Below are 21613 nucleotides of genomic sequence, written 5' to 3'. Positions count from 1 at the left end.
TGCCATGTATTCCATCACCATCTAATTAGAAAAGGAGAAGGCCAGGCAAAGGAGACAGACAGGCAAAAAGAAAGCTAGCTAGCGAGGTGGATGGAGAGATGAAGCTAGCTACATCATCCAAACCTGTGTTAATCACACTTAACTTCACTGAAGTGTAGAGATATTTCTCTTAGATGGCTGTTAGAATTTATTGCTCATTTCTAAAGCTGACATTCCACCAAGTGGGTATTAGCTAATAAAGATTCAACAGGGGTCTGGGGTTGTAGCTCAGAGGTAGAATGCTTGCCTTGCACATATGAGGCACTAGGTTCAATCCTTAGCAACACATAAAAATAAACAAAATAAGTTTAAAAAATATAGTTTAAAAAAAGATCCAACAGGGATGAAGTAGGAGCAGGCATGTCCATGGCCAAATGGTTCTATCAGTCCATACCGCCTTACCTTCCAGGGCAAGACTGACCAAGCAGCAACATCATCCTTAAAATAAGGTCTTGCTCACCTGCTTTCTAGCCTTCTCCTCCCTGGCTTGGGCTTTCATCTGCTGAACTTCCAAAGAATCAGCCTTCCTTCTCCTCATAAATAGGTCATGGTTCCCAATACATAATTGAAGAATCTGTGGGCATGGAGCATGAGAAATGTTAAACCCACAAATTTACTTTTCTGCCTATCAGACCAGTCACGCTACGCATCACAGCCTCTGGTGAGTGGCACTAAACCTGAGGAGTAAAATGGCAAAGCACGCTGACAGCTTCTAGTGCTCTTAGCTCTGTAGGCACGCAAAATGAAGACAGCTCAGATAAGCTAAGAGGTAAAAATCACAAGTGGAAAGAGGAGAAAGGTCAATTATCATGTCTTCTACATGTACACCTTACTCTCCTAAGCCAAGATATGGCTCTGCAGATTAGGAAGGGCAGGAAAGCTCATTCAGTAAGTTGGGCTGGGACAAAAGGTTATTCATGTGGAAAAAAAAGTTTGTTAGATCCCTCCCTCACACCATACACAAAAATTGATTCCAGAAGGATTAAGAACTTAAATGCAAAGATAAAGTCCTAGAAATTGTGATTAGAAGATAATGTTGGGGCTGGGATTGTGGCTAGCGATATAGAGCTCACCTAGCATGGGCGAGACCTGAGTTCTATACTCAGCACCACACAAAAATAAAGGCATGTGTTGTGTCCATCTACACCTAAAAAAATTAATATTAAAAAAAGTAATAAAATATAGAAGATAATGTTTATAATCATAGGAAGAGAAGATATGCCAACTAAGGCACATAAAAGCACAAATAATTAAGGAAAATATTTTTATATTTGTCTGCATTAAAATTTTAAAAACTTGTTAGAACTGGGCATGGTAGTGTACGCCTGTAATCCCAGTGCCTTAGGAGGCTGAGGCAGAAGGCTCACAAGTTCAAAGCCAGCCTCAGCAATTTAGTGAGGTTCTAAGCAACTAAACACCCCGTCTCAAAATTTTAAAAAACGGGGGTGTGGGGGTGCTGGGGATGTGGCTCAGTTGTTAAGTGTCCTGTGGTTCAATCCCTGGTACAAAAAATAAAAGATAAGATTACCTCTAGATAAGGAACAGGTGTGGGAGGGAACGGGAGGGAGAAGGGGAATAGCATGGATGGTGAAAGGAGACCCTCATTTAAACACATGTATGAAGATGTGAATTTGGTGTCAACATACCTTATATACATACCTTATATGATAAATTGTGGTATAAAGGTGTATTAAGAATTGTAATGCAAAAATAAACAAATTAATTTTTAAAAAAGATAAAAACAAATAGGGGCTGGGGCTGCAGCTCAGTGGCAGAGTGCTTACCTTGCACATGTGAAGCACTGTGTTTAATCCTCAGCACCACATAAAAATAAACAAATAAAATAAAGGCATGCTGTCCATCTACAACTACAAAAAAATAAAAATTTAAAAGTAAATAAATAAAAACAAATAAAAAATTTTTAGGCCAGGCATGGTGGTGCACACCTGTAATCCCAGCAACTCAGGATGCTGAGGCAGGATTGCAAGTTAGAAAAGTGCCTCAGTAACTTAACAAGGACCTAAGCAACTTAGTGAGACTGTGTCTCAAAATAAAATATAAAAAGGGCTGAGATGTAGCTCAGTGGTAAAGCACCTCTGGGTTCTATAACTAGTACCAAAAAGAATAAAATTAAAAAACAATTTTTTATTAGTCATGATACTATTAAAAAAAGAAGAAGAAGAAAAACAAGACACAGGCTGGGAGAAGGCATAATCAATAAAGAAAATAAATGACCTAACAGGAAACTGGCCAGAAGACAAAAAACAAGAATTGAATAGAACAGGAAATAAGATTGGCCAAAAAATATATGAAAAGATGTTCAATTTCATTAGTAATTATAAAAATGCAAATTGATATGACATTGAGGGTTAGGGCTATAACTCAGTGGAAGAGTGCTTGTCTAGCATGTGTGAGGCCCTGGGTTTGACACCCTATCTCTGGGGGAAAAAAGAGATAGAGATACTGAGATATAATTTATATATACAAAATTGGCAGGAAAATTTAAAAGATGATAACTTAAGTATTGAAGATACCAATCAAAAAGAAATCTCACTGCTATTGGGTCTGTAAATCTATTCCGTTTACCTTCTTTGAAAAAACAATATATTATGTACAACTATAATGCACCAGTTAAAAAATATGAAAAAAATGTGTCATAAATTTGAATCTGAATACATACTAAGCCCTGTACTTCTATATATACACTCTAAACTCTAGAGAAACTATTGCCTGTGTGTATCAAAAAGCAGAGACAAGAATGTTCATAGCAGCCTGCTAAAACAGTACAGAAGTCCATTATTAATAAGAGAATCAAGAATTTTTTTTAAAAGTACATATATTACACATATATGTATATATGTATGTATGTGTGTGTGTATATATATATATATATATGTTTATCTCCATATAATAGAGTACTATACAGAATTTAAAATGAAAAGACTGTCTTTTTTTTGTGGGGTACCAGGGATTGAACTCAGGGACACTTGACCACTGAGCCACATCCCCAGCCCTATTTTGTATTTTATTTAGGGTCTCACTGAGTTGCTTAGTGCCTCCCTTTTCCTGAGGCTGGCTTTGAACTCGCATTCTTCCAGCCTCAGCCTCCCAAGTCACTAGGATTACAAGCATGGTGCCTGACTAGCAGACTATATCTTTTTTAAGCATCAACATAGATAAATCTCACAGAACAATGTAGAAAAAAGGCACTGGGATTACAGGCATGTATCATCATGCCCAGCAGAAATGTGTTATTTCTTAAATGTGGTCATGAATAATAGTATTCATTTTGTTATTCTTTATGCTTGATATATGATTATGCAATGCATATATATATATATATATATATATATATATATATATATGAAGTACCTCCACAAAAATCATTTTCAAAACTTAGTTTTGGACTGGGAGTATAATTCAGTGTATATCAACATGTTCAAGGCCCCGAGTTAAAGCTCCCCAGAACTGGGAGGAAAAATTTAGGTTTGACTATAAATTCAGGTAAAGAGAAAGGTGTGTACCAGGTGAGCTCTCATTTTACACCTCAAAGACGTCACTCTGATATTCATCAAAAAACAGTATTCAAGCCATGTGCAGTGGCACATGCCTGTAATCCCAGTGTCTTGGAAGGCTGAGGTAGGAGTATCCCAAGTTCAAGGCCAGCCTCAGCAACTTAGCAAGGCCCTGTCTTAAAATAAAAAATGAGGGAGAGTGTAAGGGGGTAAAAAAAGATGGTGAAATAAGATGAATACCATTGCCTTAAGTACATGTATGAAGAAGACATGAATAGTGTGAATATACTTTGTATACAGAGAGATGGAAAATTGTGCTCTATATCTGTAATATGAATTGTAATATATTCTGCTGTTATTTATTTATTTATTTAAAGAGAGAGTGAGAGAGGAGAGAGAGAGAGAATTTTTAATATTTATTTTTTAGTTCTCGGCGGACACAACATCTTTGTTGGTATGTGGTGCTGAGGATCGAACCCAGGCCGCACGCATGCCAGGCAAGCGCGCTACCGCTTGAGCCACATCCCCAGCCCCTATTTATTTATTTTTTAAAGAGAGTGAGAGAGAATTTTTAATATTTATTTTTTAGTTCTCAGCGGACACAACATCTTTGTTGGTATGTGGTGCTGAGGATCGAACCCGGGCCGAACGCATGCCAGGCGAGCGCGCTACCGCTTGAGCCACATCCCTAGTCCCTCTGCTGTTATTGATAACAATTTAAAATTTTTTTTAAATAAAAAAATACAAAACAAAAAGGGCTAGGGATGTAGCTAAGTGGAAAAGCAATGGGGAAGCTGGGATTGTGGCTCAGTGGTCACTTGCCTAGCACATGTGAGGCACTGGGTTCAATCCTCAGCACCACAAAGAAGTAAATAAATAAAACAAAAGTGTTGTGTCCATCTACAAATAAAGGGGAAAAAAAGCAACCTTCGGTTAAATCCCTAGTATTGATCCCCCACAAAAATTCAATTTCTTAGAAAAGCTATAGTTATCAATAATGAAAATCAGTATCTAAACTTACCAGCTTATTAACACGGAGTTTTGAGGAATTAAATTTGAAGACATCAATTTTCTTATCCAGTGGTTTAATAGTAAACTGAAAGAAGAAAGTAGAAAATAGTTCAATTTGGAGCTAGGGCTATAGCTCTGTGGTGGAGTGCTTACCTAGCAGGTGTGAAGCACTGGGTTTGATCCTTAGCACGCCTTAAAATAAAGGCATGCTGTCTACTACTACAAAAGAAGGAGGAAGAGGAGGAAGAGGAGGAGGAGGAGGAGGAGAAAATAGTTCAGCTTGATTGCATAGATTTCTACCACCAACTGGGAATTCCACAAAAGTAGCAACCACGCTGGCCATGGTCCATCATGACACTATGCCTTGTCCTGGCTTCCTAGTTCCCAGGCTCTAAGCCTCACTGTATTAGGAGAATGGAGAACAGCAAGTCTGGGGCTTTGGAAATTCAGGATCCTAAAGGTATGATTTCTGTACCATATTGGGTGGCTTTGAGGAAGGGATGCTTGGGCCAGCCCTCAAGGCCAACACTGGGAGAGCAGCACAGTCTAAGGCATAGCCCCTGCCTCATGAAGCTCCCAATCTAGTAAGAACCAGACTAACAAGAAATGGCACTCATTGGTGGCACATATCACAAATGTCCTGGGGGCTGAGTAGATCTACCAAAAGTAGAAAGGGACTGGATCTGGTCTTAGAATATGACAAAGTAGTTAAAAGGCAAGGTGCAGAGTTATTCTGGATAGTTAAGAGGAATAAGGGCAGTCAAGAGGAATAAAGTAGAGATGAGAAAGGGGCAGAGTGTGTGTGTGTGGTGTTATTAGCTTTTTGGGGATTGCAGTGGGCTTAGATGGAGGGAGGCATGGGTGGGCTGGGAATGGAGGTAAGGAATAAAAGAGAGGTTTAGATTTGATGTGATTGGATACAGGGGGTTACTACAGTTCTCTGAATTTGGGCAAACTTGATAAAAGCTCTTAATAGAAGGAATAAAATATGAAGAAGATAAATGGACTGCTATAGAAAATCAAAACCTAGCTCCTGAAATCAAAGAACAGAAAAAGATGAATGATAAGGCCAGGGTGGCAGCCAAGTAGTACCAGGACCAGATCCTTGACAGAAAGAAAAATATAATTTCCATGCTTAACCATTCCTAAGGGGGCCAAACAGATACTTGATTTCAAAGATTCATTTTAAACTACATATTCAATTCCAAGAAAGACTGCTTAGCCATCCTTAGCATTGTAGGAGTTAAAAAAAAAAAAAAAAAAAAAGCATCAGTGGTAGTGCACTTGGCCTAATTCGCTTGAGGCCCTGGGTTTGGTCCCCCATATTACAAGATTTTAAAGCAAAAACCCTAGCTTGATTAGCTGATAAATATGTTGGGGAAGATATATTTCTGAGTATTTCTTTCACATGAAAGAAATTTCATACTTTTTAACATTGAGGACAGAAAATGATCCTTTGTTTAGCTTTTTGGCCAAGTTAACTCAGAAGCAGTATAGCTCTTGTGTAGGCTGCTATTTGTAAATTTCATGAGCTTATTTCTGGCCCTGCTGTCAAACCCAGAGGCTGTCAATGGGAAACCACAAGTACTGGGGAAACCACAGGCTCTGCGCCATAGCAGGGTGTACACAAAGAATCAATGGATGACTTAAAATAAACTAACATTTCTGTTTTGACAGCATGGTTGTCAAGCATAACTACCGAGACTACTTCCTATTATGCCAAGACAGCTTGAGGTCCGCTTACCATGAGTTATCAACAGGATGGAACATGACAGTGTCTGGCCCCTGGAGAGGGTAGGTAGATTAGAGTTTTTTATATCAGGCCATAGTAAGGGAGACTTTAATCCTTGGGTTCTCTAAAAATGAGTGTTTGGGAAGCCTTTAGTTAGCACAGAAATGTGTGATGTGCAGTAAACAGAGCTTTATGAAATTGGGAGATAAAGGACTACCATACTGTGGCACATCTACTGCTTTAAGTCACATGGAGCTTTCAATTTAAATACTTTCAAAAAAGAACTACCTGATGTTTATTTACCTCCTGGGCTAACTACTTACAAAAACTCCAAGTCAGAATGTTTGGGATTAAGATGCTCAATTGGCCTCATCAAGCATGGCTGAGTAGATTACAACACAGAGTGGAAACCAGAGCGTGGTGTTCCTTTCCTCAATTTGCTATGAAGAAAGAAAAAAAAAAAAAAAAGGAAATCTAGCTAGGTGCAGTAGCACACACTTATAATCTCAGTGACTCAAAAAACTGCTGAGATGGAGAATCACAAGTTCAAGGCCAGCCTCCTTGGCAACTTAACAAGATCCTGTCTCAAAATAAAAAATGAAGAGACTGTGGATGAACCTCAGTGATGGAGTTTTCCTCCACACCCTGCCTTAGATGTGCAAGTACCAGGAAAGCACTGAGCACAGTCCAGGCTGCCACTTCTCACCCCCTGGCACCTGGTATCTTGTGCTTTCAAGGGCCCAGCCTCTGGGCCTCCCTGAAAAGCTGGAACTGTGGCATCAGCCACTCTGCCTCCCAGCTCCTGCCACTCTACTCAGATGCAGGTCACTGTATCCCCTACACCTCTGCTTCCTGGTGCGACATGGCTACTGAAAATACAGCTCCTGTCTTCACAGCAGGGTTCTTACAAGGATTAAATCAGAGAATCAGAGCAAAAGTGCTTGTAAGTAGAAGCTCTCTATTATTGTCATCTTTGTCATCAGTCCCTTCAATTGTACTTATTTATTATACTGTTTGAGTCATTACTTGACTAGAACTTCCTGGGTTGGGTTTTCTTTTCTTTCTTTCTATCTACCTACCTACCTTTCTTTCTCTCACCTTCCTCCTCCCTCTCCCCCTCCCCCTTTCTTTCTTTCTTTCCTGTGCTGGGGACAGAGCCCAGGGAATCACACATTCTAAGCAAGTACTCTACCGCTGAGCCACATCCTCAGCCCTGCATCTGATTTTTCCCCGTTTTGGCATTACTGGCAATTGAACACGTGAGCCTGGGCTTTCTACATCTTTGTCATATGAAACCTAACACAAAGCAGATTCTCAATAATTCTTTTAAAATAATTCATAGGAGATGTGGTTAGAGTTCAGTGGTAGAGTACCCACCTAGCATGTACAAGGCTCTAGGTTTGATCCCCAGCACAAATGGAAAAAAAAAAAGGAGGAGAAGGAAGAGGAGAGAGAAGGAGGAATGAATGAATAAATAGAGGATTATAGCAGTAGGGAAAATTCATTAGTATCCTGTATAGGAATATTTGAATCCTATGAATATTCATTATTTATTTATTGTTTGTTTTTACTATTTATTTTTCAGTTGTAGTTGAATACAATACCTTTATTTTATTTACTTATTTTATGTGGTACTGATGATCGAACCCAGGGCCTCGCACATGCTAGGCAAGTGCTCTACTGCTGAGTCACAACCCCAGCCCTGAATATTCCTTATTTAAATTGCCAATGCTGAGAATGATATTGGCCAAATTATATTGTTACATTGTGTGAATATATATCAATATGTAACCACAAATCCCATCAATGTAGAAAAAATAAAAATAATCACTCAAAAATAAATAAATTGTGAATGCTGTGAGAAACACACACACTAAAATATATATATAATATATATATATATATATATATCACCCCCCCACACACACACACATAATGGTATGTGTGTATATTATGAACATATATATTTTTCCCACCACATGGATCAAGCACTAGACAGAGAAAGAGGCTCAATATAGACCATGCTTAAAATACAAAGAGAATTCATCACCAGAAATAGAAAGCTAAGTAATCAGAAAATGTTCCTTTTTTCTTTTTTAACTGTTCTTTTAGGGTTTAACCCTGACATGTTGAGCTTCCCATTCTTTCTTTAGTCAATAATGGGGTTTAGTGATGCCCCTTGAAAAAAAGGATGCCAGTTCTGTTCTATAAATACTTTAAAAATCACCAACCAAAACCCCAAAGCCTGAGAATTAGAGGGCTTTTCCTGATAATAAGGAGATGGCCAAGCTGGGGCAGCTTTGGCAAGCAGGGGAGATGGGAAAAGACATTTTACTGGGCCACTGGTAGCATTTGTATTTCAAACATATCCTACCTCCTTGTCGCTGTATGAGATGTTTCGGATTTCATTCCACGGGAAGGAGATCTTGGGGGTCAGCCTGTTCTCAGGGTCATAGATGTGAAGTCCCAGAGCATCTACTCCAAGCAGCAACTCTGTGCCCTTTTTATTCTGTAGAGTCAATAAAGAGAGGCCACTGTCAACTCCAGCTCAAGATTTTATTCAACTTTCTTAAACCTAGCACACACTGTTACAGCTGACAAGTTTCAACAGGTCCCAACAGAAATCACAGCTGTCTTATAACCCAGGAGGCTTTCAGCTTCCAGGATTGGGGCAGGCAGAGGTACAACTATACCATTGTGACTTATATATCTCCCACAAAGGTCACTAGGAGCTCCTATCATTGGCTCAATGGCTAAAGGAGGGGCAATCTAAGTGTTACTGCCTCTAATTAATAACCAGATTATCATAGATGTAGAATTAAAACCTGTAGATTTGGGGCTGGGGATGTAGCTCAATGGCAGGATGAGTACTGAGCATAAGTGAAGGCCTTTGTTTGTTTGAAAACACCGCCAGAATCCCCCCAAACCCAAGAACATACAAACAATCAAAACCTGTAAGTTTAAATATTTCCCATGTTAAAGAAACAGGTTGGCCAGATGTAGGGGCACATGCCTATAATCCCAGCAACTCAGGAGGCTGAGGTAGGAGGACCAAAACTTTAGAGACCAGCCTCAGCAACTTAGCAAGGCTCTAAACAATTTAGTGAGATCCTGTCTCAAAATAAAAAATAAAAAGGGATGTGGCTCAGTGGTTAAGCACCCCTGGGCTCTATCCTCAGGACCAAAAAGAAAGAATAGACTGTTGGATTACTGGAAAATTTTATATGTCAGGACTAGATGGTCTCATTTTAGGTTACATTCAGTCTCAATGTAGTCTTACTGTACTCAAAGCTGATAAAATGTTAATTGTAGAAACTCGTTAGTGAGTATATCTGGGTATTTCCTCTATGTTCGAACTATTTAATAATTAAATGTTAGAAATAAATGTCTGATGAATTATATATAAATTAATTAAATTTAATATATATGTGTGTGTGATACTGAAATGTCATGCTACTTCATATACTAAACAAGTATCTAAAGAGTATTCCATTATAAAGCAAAGTTTTAAAAGTTTCATTAATTTTATTTCTTTAAATTTTTGGATCAATAAGCTATTTAAAAATTTAATTGGCTGTTTGTATGTTATACCTCTGTCAGCCATCCCGGTCAGCAGTCCAGAAAGCCGGGAGCAAGTGTCCTGGGCCCCGCATCACTGACTCGGCTACGGATCTGTCAGCCACGTCCTCAAGGACAGGCTCACCTGCCAGCACCATGGTCCAGCTCTTGTCTGGCAGAAGAAAGAAACTCCCCACACAAGGACACTATAGCTCCTGACACCATGCTGACAACAAGGAAATTGAACCAAGACTCAAGGGTAGGAAACAGATCTGCAAACTGAGAAGGTGCTTGGACTGTGACAAGAAGTACCAATCTAACAGCAGGTGTCAGATGGAGAAGCGAGTGCTCTAAGATAAATCTCTTTACTCCTTCTAACACCTGAAGTTAGGCGCTATCACCAAGCTATGAGAGAGTCTCCTGTTTGTCTGCAAAGCTTTTAAAATAACTGTGTTAACAAAAATGAGGCTCTGTACTCTTACATCTATAGCACATTTTGGAAAATGAGATATTCCATTATGTTTCTGATTATTAAGTTTAAATAAAAAAAAAAATAAACAGATTTTGCCCGCTGCCTCCTATCATCATGACTCTGACACTTCTATACATTAAATGAGAGATGGGAACACAAGCAGCTCCTTTTAAATTGTTTTTATCACACAGTATCCCACTATATTATAATTTTTTATGTTTTATATATCAGTTAAAAATAAATTTTAATTTTAAAAAATTATTTTAAGCATATATCTTCCTTAGTTAATGATGAAATTTAGGAACTCTAACAGTAAAACCTCTAAAATAATTTTTAACCTGGTCTATTGATCAATACAAGAAATGTACATACTCAATAGTATACATTAGCCTGACTAATGTAGACATAGTACCTGATAAGAAACTGTTTTTTGAGGATTATAAAATCCTAGTTTAAAGAATCTAGGTGGTAGGCACATGGGACAAGAGTAGCTGTGTTGACAAAACCACAGTGTTCTGTTAAATTAATTTGACCTTAAAAAAGGCAGGGGTGGGGCTGGGGTTGTGGCTCAGCAGTAGAGAGATTGTGTAGCACATGCGGGGCCCAGGGTTTGATCCTCGATACCACATAAAAATAAAACAAAGGTATTGTGTCCAGATATTTCTAAAAAATAGATATTAAAATAAAAAAAGGCTGGGGGCTTGGGTTGTAGCTCAGTGGTAGAGTACTTGCCTGGCATGTGTAAGGCGCTGGGTTTGATTCTCAGCACCGCATATAAATAAATAAAAATAAAGATCCATTGACAATCAACAAAATACATTAAAATAAAAAAACAGGGCTAGAATTGTAGCTCAGTGGTAAAGTGCTTACTTAGCATTGTGAGGAACTGGGTTTGATCCTCAGTACCATATAAAAATAAATAATAAATAAAGGTATTGTATGCATCTACAACTAAAAATATTTTTTAAAATATTTTTAGTTGTAAATGGAGCTTATGTTTTATTTATTTATGTATATGTGGTGCTAAGGATTGAACCTCAGGGCCTCACACATGCCATGCAAGTGTTCTACCACTGAGCCACAACTCAGCCCCTAAAAATACTTTTTTAAATGAAGAAACCAAACAATTAGCAAATAATAATTAATGAAATTTTAAAAAGCATATTCTAGGCACCTGTTTAGTATATGAAATAGCATATTTTAGGCACCTGTTTTGTATATGAAATAGCATAACATTTCAGTGAGCTTATTTGTTATGCAAAATAATCCATCAAAACCTGTATTTAGAAGATAAATAAAGTAAAAAGCTACTCTAGAATACTAAAAATGTTTTAATTCACCCAAGTTTAGTACAAATGTTGTAGGAACTTGCAAAGAGGAAAGCAAAGCATAACTGTAGTCATAAAGGTAAACCACTGTGGCAGATGTTTTTTAACATCTACTCATCTACCAGTCGTGAAATGCCTGGACACATCACATGTATTCCTTTGGAAGAAGCTCGGATACACTGCGTCTGCCACCCAAACCCACCCACAGGAGAAAGGCAGGCTAAAAGGCCAGACTTTGGCTGCACACAAAGGCCTCTCTCTGAAGAAGCAATGGGTTCCCAGAGGAGGGTAGATCATTAATGTCTGAATAGAAAAAATAATTAGCTTCATAGAACAAGAGTCCCACCCAAACAAATCAGTAATCTATAAAAGTCGCTTCACTCTCAGTGGGCCTTGGGGAAAGAGTATTTCCGGGTGCTCTCTGGATCTCACAGAGCTTGAAATAATCAAATGTTACACTCCCAGCATTCCAACAGGCTTCTGCTAGGAAGCAAAGCAAAGGCCCAAGTCCCCTAAGGCTCCACAGCCACTTAATTACCTATGATCTAATCTGAAGTCCAAAAATAGAAAATCAAGCTCTAAGACCCTTTCCCTTTGTCTTTTATTCTTTACCACTGAACCACAAAAGACTACCACCCTGGGATACAGAAGTAACCCGTTTTGACCATCTGGCCCTGGTTCAGCATCTATTTGCTAGCCAGGGAACTCAGGAAGTTCAACACACCCGAATTGCAAAGTAGTTCACACCATACATCTCCAGGTCCTGAGCTATCTTCAAGTACTCCATTTCAGCTTCATCCCTGTGAGGAGAATAGAAGACACTGTCACTGGAGCTAAGAGGCAAGGGTAGAGGGCAGGTACCCGCCAAGCTGAGCATTCTGAATCTGCCACTTCCCTGGACCCATACTGGCAACCCTGAGTCTATTAAACACAGCAGAATTTCTCATCCCAGTAAAAACAGGAAAACAGATTCATTATGCTGTCTCTTGGCTTCAATTTCACACTTTGACCTTGGTAAACTGTGACATTTGTCTCAAGTGATTCACGTAAAGTACATGGGGGCTAGGGATGTAGCTTGGTGGTAGAGCACTTGCTTAGCATGCACAGAGCCCTGGCTTCAATTCCCAGCATGTCAAAAAAAGAGAAATACATAGTAGGTTATCTTCTATCCTTAAATGGGTCTGGATATTTAAATTTTATTTAAGTTGTTGCCTTATCTTTGTGTACTTCCTTAACTTAGAAGGTTTTGGTAATGAACAACTCTTTCTGCAAGCCACCTGACAGCTACTTTCCTGGTTTTATTTCTTGACGTATTGTTGGAGGTTAGGGCAAGAGCTATTGGGACTGTAAAACCCAAGCCAGGTCACCTCCTTCTAAGTTATAAGTCAAATTTAAAGGAAGCTCTTGAAGCAGCAATGACTTGCAGAAAACTCCCAAATAGGTAATGGTATTGAAATATTTTAACTGGAGTCCCTGTGACCTTGTCCTTTTCCCTCTCGCTCTGATCTCAAAATGCTCTCAAATGGATTTTAAAAATTCACCCTGAGAGAACGCCAAGTATTGGCAAGCAGGTGGAGGAACCAGAAATCACACACTCCCGATATAAACTGATACAATTACTTTGGGAAATTGACATTATTGTAACAGCAAAAACCAGGAGACAACCGAACAACCTCAATGTCCTTCAATAGTAGAATAGATAAATAATTTGTGGTGTATTAACACAGTAGTATTCTGCACAGCCATGAAAATGAGAAAATTATTGCCACATGCCACAAGCCCAAATTTTGCAATATGATGCTGAGTAAAAGAAATGAGGAACGAAAAATAGAAACTGATTATATTTATCTAGAGTTTAAAATGGGCAATGCTGGGCTAGGGGTAAAGCTCAGTGACAGGGTGATTTACTAGCATGCAAGAGGCCTTGAATTCAATCCCCAACACTGCAAAAAAATGGGCAATGCAAATCTATGGAGTTAGAAATCAGGGAATCAGTTACTTTGGGGGGAAAAGGAGAGTAGTTATGGGCTATTTCTTCTCGAGGGTAGATGGTGTTTTCACTTTGTGACAATTGATCAGGCAGAATACTTATAATTTGTCTACTTTTCGGTGTTCATATAACATATTTTTAAAAGTAAAAAAAAAAAGGACACATGATAGAAAGCTAATTTAAAGAAGAGATTAAAAAAAATTTAAAGGCTAATGCAAAGACGATCAATTCCTACAGTGACCAGCAGAATGCTAATTTTAACAATATGAATTTTCACCTTTTAGTTTACAAAAATTATAGACTGATAAACTTTGTAAACTAAATAAGTGCTGAGTATAGACTGGAGTGGGCTGACTTGTTACCAACAGGAAAAGCCTTTTGGAAGGGCAATTTGGTGGCACCTTTTAAAACACAAAATGTTCACATCCTTTATCCAGCCATTTCCTTCTCTGAGAATCTATCCTTACACTAATACAATCGTATAACAATATGACCTAGGCACTTCAGAACTTTTTGTAAAGGTGAAAAATCTACAGATACTCCAAATGCCATCAATAGAGGGCTGGATGCAACAGCAGTGTCTATCTATACAATATAAATCTTAAAATTGAACTAAATTACTAATGAATGCATTAGGTCTGTACATCCTGACAGGCAATACATATGCCTCTTGACACCAATGCGCTACAGAAAAGATGCACATGAAACTGAAGACTGACATGACTCTCAGCTCCCCCTTTGTCTTTATATACTTCAGTACCATATTTTGTTCAACAGACCTGTCCTACTTTTGCAGTTCTTTAAGGAAAAAAAAAAAAGACCATAAGAATGTAAACAATTAAGGGACCTTACCTGGCTCGGCCTCGGTGCTCTGCATACCAAGCTGTAATTCTCTCCTCCCACATTTCTGGAGTCATCTGATATAGATTTATTACCTACCCAAAGAGAGAAAAATAAAATCTACACACAGGGCTAGACGTGGTGGTGCAGACCTATACTCCCAATGATGCAGGAGGCTAAGGCAAGAGGGTTACAAGTTCACAGCCAGTCTCAGAAACTTAGCAAGGTCCTAAACAATTTAGTGAGATCCTGTCTCAAAATAAAAAATAAAATGGGCTGGAGATGTAGCTCAGTGCAAAGCATCTCTGGATTCAATCCCCAGTACCAAAAAAAAAAAAAAAAAATAGTAGAAAAATCAGAATCTACAGATAATATGATATAGGGACCGGAAATGTAGTTTATTTATAGTGTGTGCTTAGCATGTACAAGGCCCTAGGTTCCATTTCCAGAACCAAAATAAATATATAAATGAATAAATAGTTTTTAAAGATCTACACACAAAGTAAGTTTGGGTATTTTTGCCATTTTTATAATTATGCATCATTTTTACAAAATAGCAAAGCTATTTTTAAAAAAGCTGCACACAGGGAAGAGTCATATGCAGAAGTAGGTGTGTAAACAAGCAAAATTCAATTGGAGGAACAGCCTGGAAACTGCAGAACTCCTCAGGCCTCAGTGCACGCCAGGGCTGACAGCAGCCCCCCTTTCCTGCCTGGGCTGTGTATCCCAGAGACCACCTCTAACAGTGAAGCAATGCTCACTAATCCTGTGCCTTTGTCTGCATGGAAGCCATCAAAGGACAGGCAAAGGCCAGGAGAGGTGAGAAGCAGACCTTTATTACCCACTGACAGATGAGTGGGGCCATAAAATCAGAAGCAGCCAAAGGGAAGGAGGGCCTGCTTCTGTGGCTAATGAACAAGATGAACAATGCTGAGGATTAAAAATCACAAGGCCCACCCCTACCTCACCTTTATCCACCCCTTGAGGCTGCAAACGGCTTAATTCCCAGAGCTGAACACAAACTGCTCCATACACCTCCCTGGAAATCAGTGCCACTCAATCATCTTTAAATAAATCACCACACTAGAGAAACAGGCCATGCTCATCCCAGCAACACCAAACTAACCTTTGTTTTCTCGTATACTTAACAGAGATGCCATACTCTTTACTCAAAATTTATTCATTACAAAGTATTTAGGAAAATGCGCTTGCCATATACTGCCAACATTTCTTTAAATCATTTGGTTAGCTTTCTTTAAGACCATGTCTCTGCTATGTTTCCCCAAAAAGAAAATTTGATTTCTTACCCTTTTTGGAAGCAATTCTTCTTGGGCCAAAAACCCCCGTTTGTGCACTGAGGGGTCGTAGTCACCATACTGGAAGGAGAAGAAAGGAGAGCAGGTGATTGAGATTCTAAAGACTACTGCCATTTCTGAACAGGGCTCTACTTAGTCTTATTCCCTTCTCCCAGCTCCAGGGAGCAATTCAATTCCGATGACAAGTCAAGATTTCAACCTTGCTAGTTTGTTATCCTTGAATGAAAATACAAAGCTGATTATATCTATGAACACAGTTGCAAAATCCCTCAAGGCGATGGATGGGCCGATGTGCTAATAAGAATCTGACATTTGTATGGAAATGTAGTCATGTTTTCTAACTCTCGAAGAAAGCAGTCACTTCTAAAATGTTAGTTTTTAAATGGAAACAACAAAACACAACTGTGAAAGTTGTGATTAGGAAGGTGTGATAAGAGTCTTACCTACAAATGCTTCTAAGTGGCTGGTAATTGGAGCCAATTGCTAGGTGGGAGCTGGGAATAATGCAGACAATACTTTTAATACCTTTCACTCAAGGCTCAGAAAAATGCTTTGGAAAAATCTGATATTAACACTGTCATTCCTCCTATACAAAGAAACGAGTAAAAGGTTAACTGATGGGCTGGGGTTGTGGCTCAGTGGTAGAGTGCTCGCCAAGCACATGCGAGGCCCTGGGTTCGATCCTCAGCACCACATATAAAATAAATAAAGGAACTGTGTCAACTACAGTTAAAAAATACTTTAAAAAAAAAAAAGGTTAACTGATTTTGCAAAAGCTGCACAGCAAGTCACTACTGGCACTGGAAATAGGTCCTGCATTTTAATTTATTCCTCCAGGGACAATGACTTAGAAATTTGTTCTCTACTTAAAAAAGGAAAAAAGTGTTATTTTCTTTATTAGAAAATTTAAGCCTGATCAGGAAGTCATCAAAAATGAAACAAGGGGGCTGGAGGTGTAGTTGATGGAGTATTTGCCCTGCAGCACGTAGGAGATGCTGGGTTCGATTCTCAGCATCACCTAAAAACAAAACAAAACAAACAAACCTAGAGAGAACCCAGGTTTCTCCCTACTTCTAAAAGGCCCAGAGACATAAAAAGCCCTAACAGTATGGTTCTTTACTAGTATTTCAGAGGTAGCTGCAGAATACAAGTAAGAGGCTAAGCATACTTAAGTTTCACCCCAGCTCTTTCACTTGGTAGCTAGATGACCTTAGAAAATTTTCTCTTCTGTAAAATGGGGATATCTTACAGGACTCTTGTTTAGATTAAATGAAATAATATCTGCAAAGTTTTAAAAACCATCTTTGACACATACAACCAGATGTCAAAGATCTCAGGCCCCTCCAAGACTGTTTTCCTATTGGTCAAAGGAAAACACTGGCCTTGGAGGATCTAGAAGGGAGCTCTGGAGTATTGACACTGTGGTTTTAAGTAAGGTGCCCTCTCTCCAAACCTAGCTTCCTTATCTGTAAAGCAATGGGTGTAAAAGCACCTAGCAATGAGGGTGAAGTAAAGCAATACAGGTAAGCCTTTAGCCCAGTGCCTGGCTCCTGGTGGAAGTCAGCTATGATTATTATTTAGGTTATCACCAGTCACTGTTTGCCTCCCAGTTTTTGAAGGCATCTGATGCCAAAGAAAGCCCTATTAGTTGCATTTCCAAACCTCTCAATAATGCCCACCAAACTTGAATGCAAAAGTAAGCAGATATGCAAAGTTAAAGTTGTAAATTCAGGTTCTTGCAAGATTAACGGTCCCCATTATTAAATTATACTAAGCTCCCAGCTACTCCACTGATCAAATATATTACAGCTGAGCAATGCAGAGGTAGCAAAGACTGCTGCAAGAACTACTCCACTGGACTAACTCCACTCACAACATTAAAGCCACCTTGATGTATGTGCCTGCTCTTAAATGTCTCTTTAAAAAACAAAGGGGAAAAAATCCTGAAATTGTAGCAGTGGTGAATATAAAAAAGTCATATCACTCTATGGATGGAGATGGCAATTCCTCATCCTTTTATGTAACAGATGCATTCTGATAATATATCCAGGGTGAATTTACTGTGAGGGTAAGAAGTTGAGATTTCAGCTCTCTGTACCTGCATGGCCCTCTGCCTAATTTTAAGAGTCATGATTTGGTATTCTTTATTAAAGAAAAGTCCCTAAATTATATAAACTTCAGGTCTACAATACCTGGATCTACACCTGATATAAAATAATTGAATTTAAATTCAAGAAGGGAGCACACCATTTAAAGGACTCTTGGGGTCTTTAACTATTTTTTTTTTCCTTTTTGTGGTGCTGGAGATCAAACCCAGGGCTTCACACATGCTAGGCAAGCACTCTGCCAATGAGCTTCATCCCCAGCCCCTATAGTCTTAAGTGGGATTCTTTATGGATATTAAATGATTTCCTATATGTATGTAAAATCAGGTTGTTGTAGGGACAGATGAGGCAGGGTACCGAAGATAGCAGGAAACAGTTTTATTTGGCTGCAGTCAGGTTCAGAGGGCACAGCTTTCTCTGTAATCAATTAGTCCCCTGAACCCCAAGTTCAGTAGTTTCAGAATTTTATACCCAGCATGTAAGGGGAGGGGCTCAGAAGTTCACAATCTGCAGAAGTTCACATTCACTATTCTGGGCAAGTTAACCCTTCAAAGACAACACCTGAGAAGGGGAGAGCTAGACAAAATGGACAAAAGATCAATACCCTTTTTTTTCTCCCCCTGCCAGCTGTTATGGAGCCCAACTGGTAACTTCGCTTATCTTAGAAATGTTGGCATCTTTGTGAAGCTCCAGCTCAAGGCCAGAGGCCTTGCTAAAGGATCTTTTTTTTTTTTTTAAATCACATTTTGCATTTGCAAACAACTTCTTACAAACTACTATCCTGGATAAATGTTTGTGAAAAACAGGTAAAGGGGCGTTCAGCAGTTGGAGTGCTGATTTCTTCCAGGCCAGTGGCCAAATAAAATGGAGCAATAGGAAAATTAGGAAGTTTACCTACACTGAACTCTTTTGTAGAGACTCTTTTGCTGATAGTCCTAAAATCAATTATAGTAAAGATTTCTGGAGAAGTTTAGTTAAGATTTTCTGTGGAGGAGGGGGTGCCACTACAAGGTTGAATATTCTGACCAGGATTTCACAATAAAGATTTGCTTAAGGAATATATAGAAAAATGGATCCCTATCACTAAAAGTCACTAAATTCCAGATGGATTAAAGACTTAAACCTATAAATGAAAATCCATAAAAACATCAGAACAAAATAGAGAACATGTGGATAATAATGGTTGGTGAAATCATTCTATGTGACTAAACAACAACAAAGGACTGACAAGCATGACATGTAAAAATAGACAAAAGGTTGATACCTGCAACAGATGGTGCTTCAATAAATCAATCAGAAAAAGATAATCAATACAGTAGAAAAAGGTACAAGTCATAAACAGTTGATTCACAAATAAAAGAAACACAAATGGTCAGTAAATCTATGAAAAGATTATCAACCCAGATGACAATCGAGGAAGTACAAATTTTTTAAAATCTATTTTTCTTTCAGGCTTAGTGGTGCACTCCTGTACTCCTAGCACCTCAGAAGGCTGAGGCAAGAGGATCACAATTCAAAGCCAGTTTTAGCAACTTAATGAGACTCTGTCTCAAAACAAAGAATAATTTTAAAAAGATGAGTGGGGGGCTGGGGATATATAGCTCAGTTGGTACAGTGCTTGCCTCATATGCACAAGGCCCTGGGTTCAATCCGCAGCACCACAGCTGGGGTGGGCAGGGAATGTCACTCAGTGATAGAGCACCCCTAGGTTCAATTCCTAGTACCACATTTAAAAAAAAAAAATCTAGTTTCCTATCAGATTAGCAAAAATTTAAAAGACTGATAGCATTTACTATTGGAAAGGATGTGCAAAAACAGGTCATCTGATGCACTATTGCTGAAAGTATTCTTTCAGAGAGTAAGTTGAAATTTGAAGTTTTTAAAATTTTTATCTATATCTATTTGAAATTTTTGAAATACAATGTACATACATAAAATTTACAATTTTAAGTGAATGATTCAATGGTTTTTAGTATATTCAGAATGCTGTGTAACATTCACTAATTCCAGAACATTACCATCACCTCAAAACAGAAATCCCATACCCACTAGCAGTAATTCCTAAATTTCTAACTCCTCCCGCCCCCTACAACCACTAAATCTACTTTCTGTCTCTGTGGATTTGCTTAGTATAGACATTTCATTTAAATGAAGTCATATGATATGTGGCCTTTTTGTTGGGCTTCTTTAACTTAGCCTTACTTAAATTTTAAATGTTCTTATCCTTCAACTCGGTTGTGTCATTTTTTTTGGTATTTATCATAACAGAATATAAGTAATATATGCCCAAAGGGGAAAAATACAAGGATGTTCACTGCACCTGTTTAAATAAATAAATAAATAAATAACAAAACAAAAAAACCCACAAAGATACCTTTAAATAATCCACAGTTCCTCCCTTCCATGATATACTGTACAGTAGGTAAAAAATAAGGCAAGGGCTTTGGCTGTGGCTCAGTGGAAGAGCACTCACCTAACATGTGTGAGGCACTGGGTTCAATTCTCAGCATCACATAAAAATAAATAAATTAAATAAAGGCATTGTGTTCAACTAAAAAAGAATAGGCAGGTCTATCTGTTCTGACATTTTTAAATGAAAAGGATGTGATGTGTAGGAGCCACGTATTGCATGATTTCATTTATATGAAATGCCCAGAACAGGCAAGTTCACAGGGACACAAAAGCAGATTAGCAGTTGTCAGGGTACAGGGGTGGGAGCAGAGGGGTTAGGGGAACCTGCTACTGGCCGTGGGATTTCTTCTGGGGGTGATGGAAACATTCTGGAATCAGGCATTACTAATAATATCAAACACCTTTTTATTGTATTTATGGGCCATTCTTTCTTTTCTATAAGACCCCTATTCACATGCTTCATGCCCACTTTTTCCTATAAACTTAAGACTTCTTTGTATTTAGATAGACTTTTCTATTGTCAATTCTATTAAATTCTACTTCTAGAAATTTGCCTTAAAGGGGGGAAAAAAACTTTTGTGCATGCATATGAGGAACAATGTAGGAAGATTTTCAGCAAAGCACTGTTTATAATAGGGTAAAAGTAGAAATAATCTACCTCTTCTCGGGGGATGTAAATAAACCATGTTTATTTACGAATGGTACCAAATAGCAGTTCAAATCAAGGAGCTACACCTACACATACAACATGGATACATCTCAAAATCCAGGCTGAATGGGGACAATATATCAATTTGTAAAAGGATATGCAGAGTATAGCACCACTTAACAACTTTTACCTCCTACGTATTTTTAAATCAATCTCTTCCTATCCAACCAACCATCGCCCACTTTAATTCAATCTCACTGTCAATACTGGGAAATTTAGGCTCTGTCAAATCCTTCACAGGCTCTGAGGCACCCACAGGATAAGATTAAGACCTTTTATGATCTGTTCCTCTAGAGATAACTCCAGCCTCAATCTATGCCAGTCTCTACCTATACTCAGTGTTCTAACTGACTTGCATTTTGGCACTAATCATATTAAAGAGAAAAAGGAAAATTAAGCCTCCTCTCCTACCATTCTTTTCTTCCTTCAGAATGTGAAAAGTCTGCATATAGCACCAGAAGCCTTATAAATCACATACCATTCTCTTCCAAAGTCATTTTTAATTAGGACATATTTCAAACCCTAAATTATCAATATAAAATCCAACAGGTGTTTTAAACATTGCAAGATGGTGGTGTCCGGTGAC

At 38.5% G+C, this 21613-nt stretch overlaps 1 protein-coding gene across 5 annotated transcripts in view; it reads right to left on the bottom strand.

The window, feature by feature from the left end:
- Nf2 (NF2, moesin-ezrin-radixin like (MERLIN) tumor suppressor) overlaps positions 1-21613 on the bottom strand; it is an 86885-nt gene that overhangs the window by 27560 nt on the left and 37712 nt on the right. For 4 of the 5 annotated variants that reach the window (XM_021733772.3, XM_005336057.5, XM_005336056.4 and 1 more), the window contains exons 5-10: positions 15793-15861; positions 14498-14580; positions 12380-12455; positions 8672-8806; positions 4576-4650; positions 500-613 (exon numbers count right to left, since the gene is read on the bottom strand). In XM_021733772.3, coding sequence (XP_021589447.1) covers positions 500-613; positions 4576-4650; positions 8672-8806; positions 12380-12455; positions 14498-14580; positions 15793-15861 — 552 coding nt within the window. The remainder of the gene's footprint in view (positions 1-499; positions 614-4575; positions 4651-8671; positions 8807-12379; positions 12456-14497; positions 14581-15792; positions 15862-21613) is intronic. The other variant, XM_040291979.2, reaches the window with a different exon arrangement.

The sequence above is a fragment of the Ictidomys tridecemlineatus genome, chromosome 2 (genome assembly GCF_052094955.1).
Source record: "Ictidomys tridecemlineatus isolate mIctTri1 chromosome 2, mIctTri1.hap1, whole genome shotgun sequence".
Classification (NCBI taxonomy): domain Eukaryota; kingdom Metazoa; phylum Chordata; class Mammalia; order Rodentia; family Sciuridae; genus Ictidomys; species Ictidomys tridecemlineatus.
Note: the sequence above shows the minus strand (reverse complement) of the source record. Positions and strands in the feature narration are given on the sequence as shown.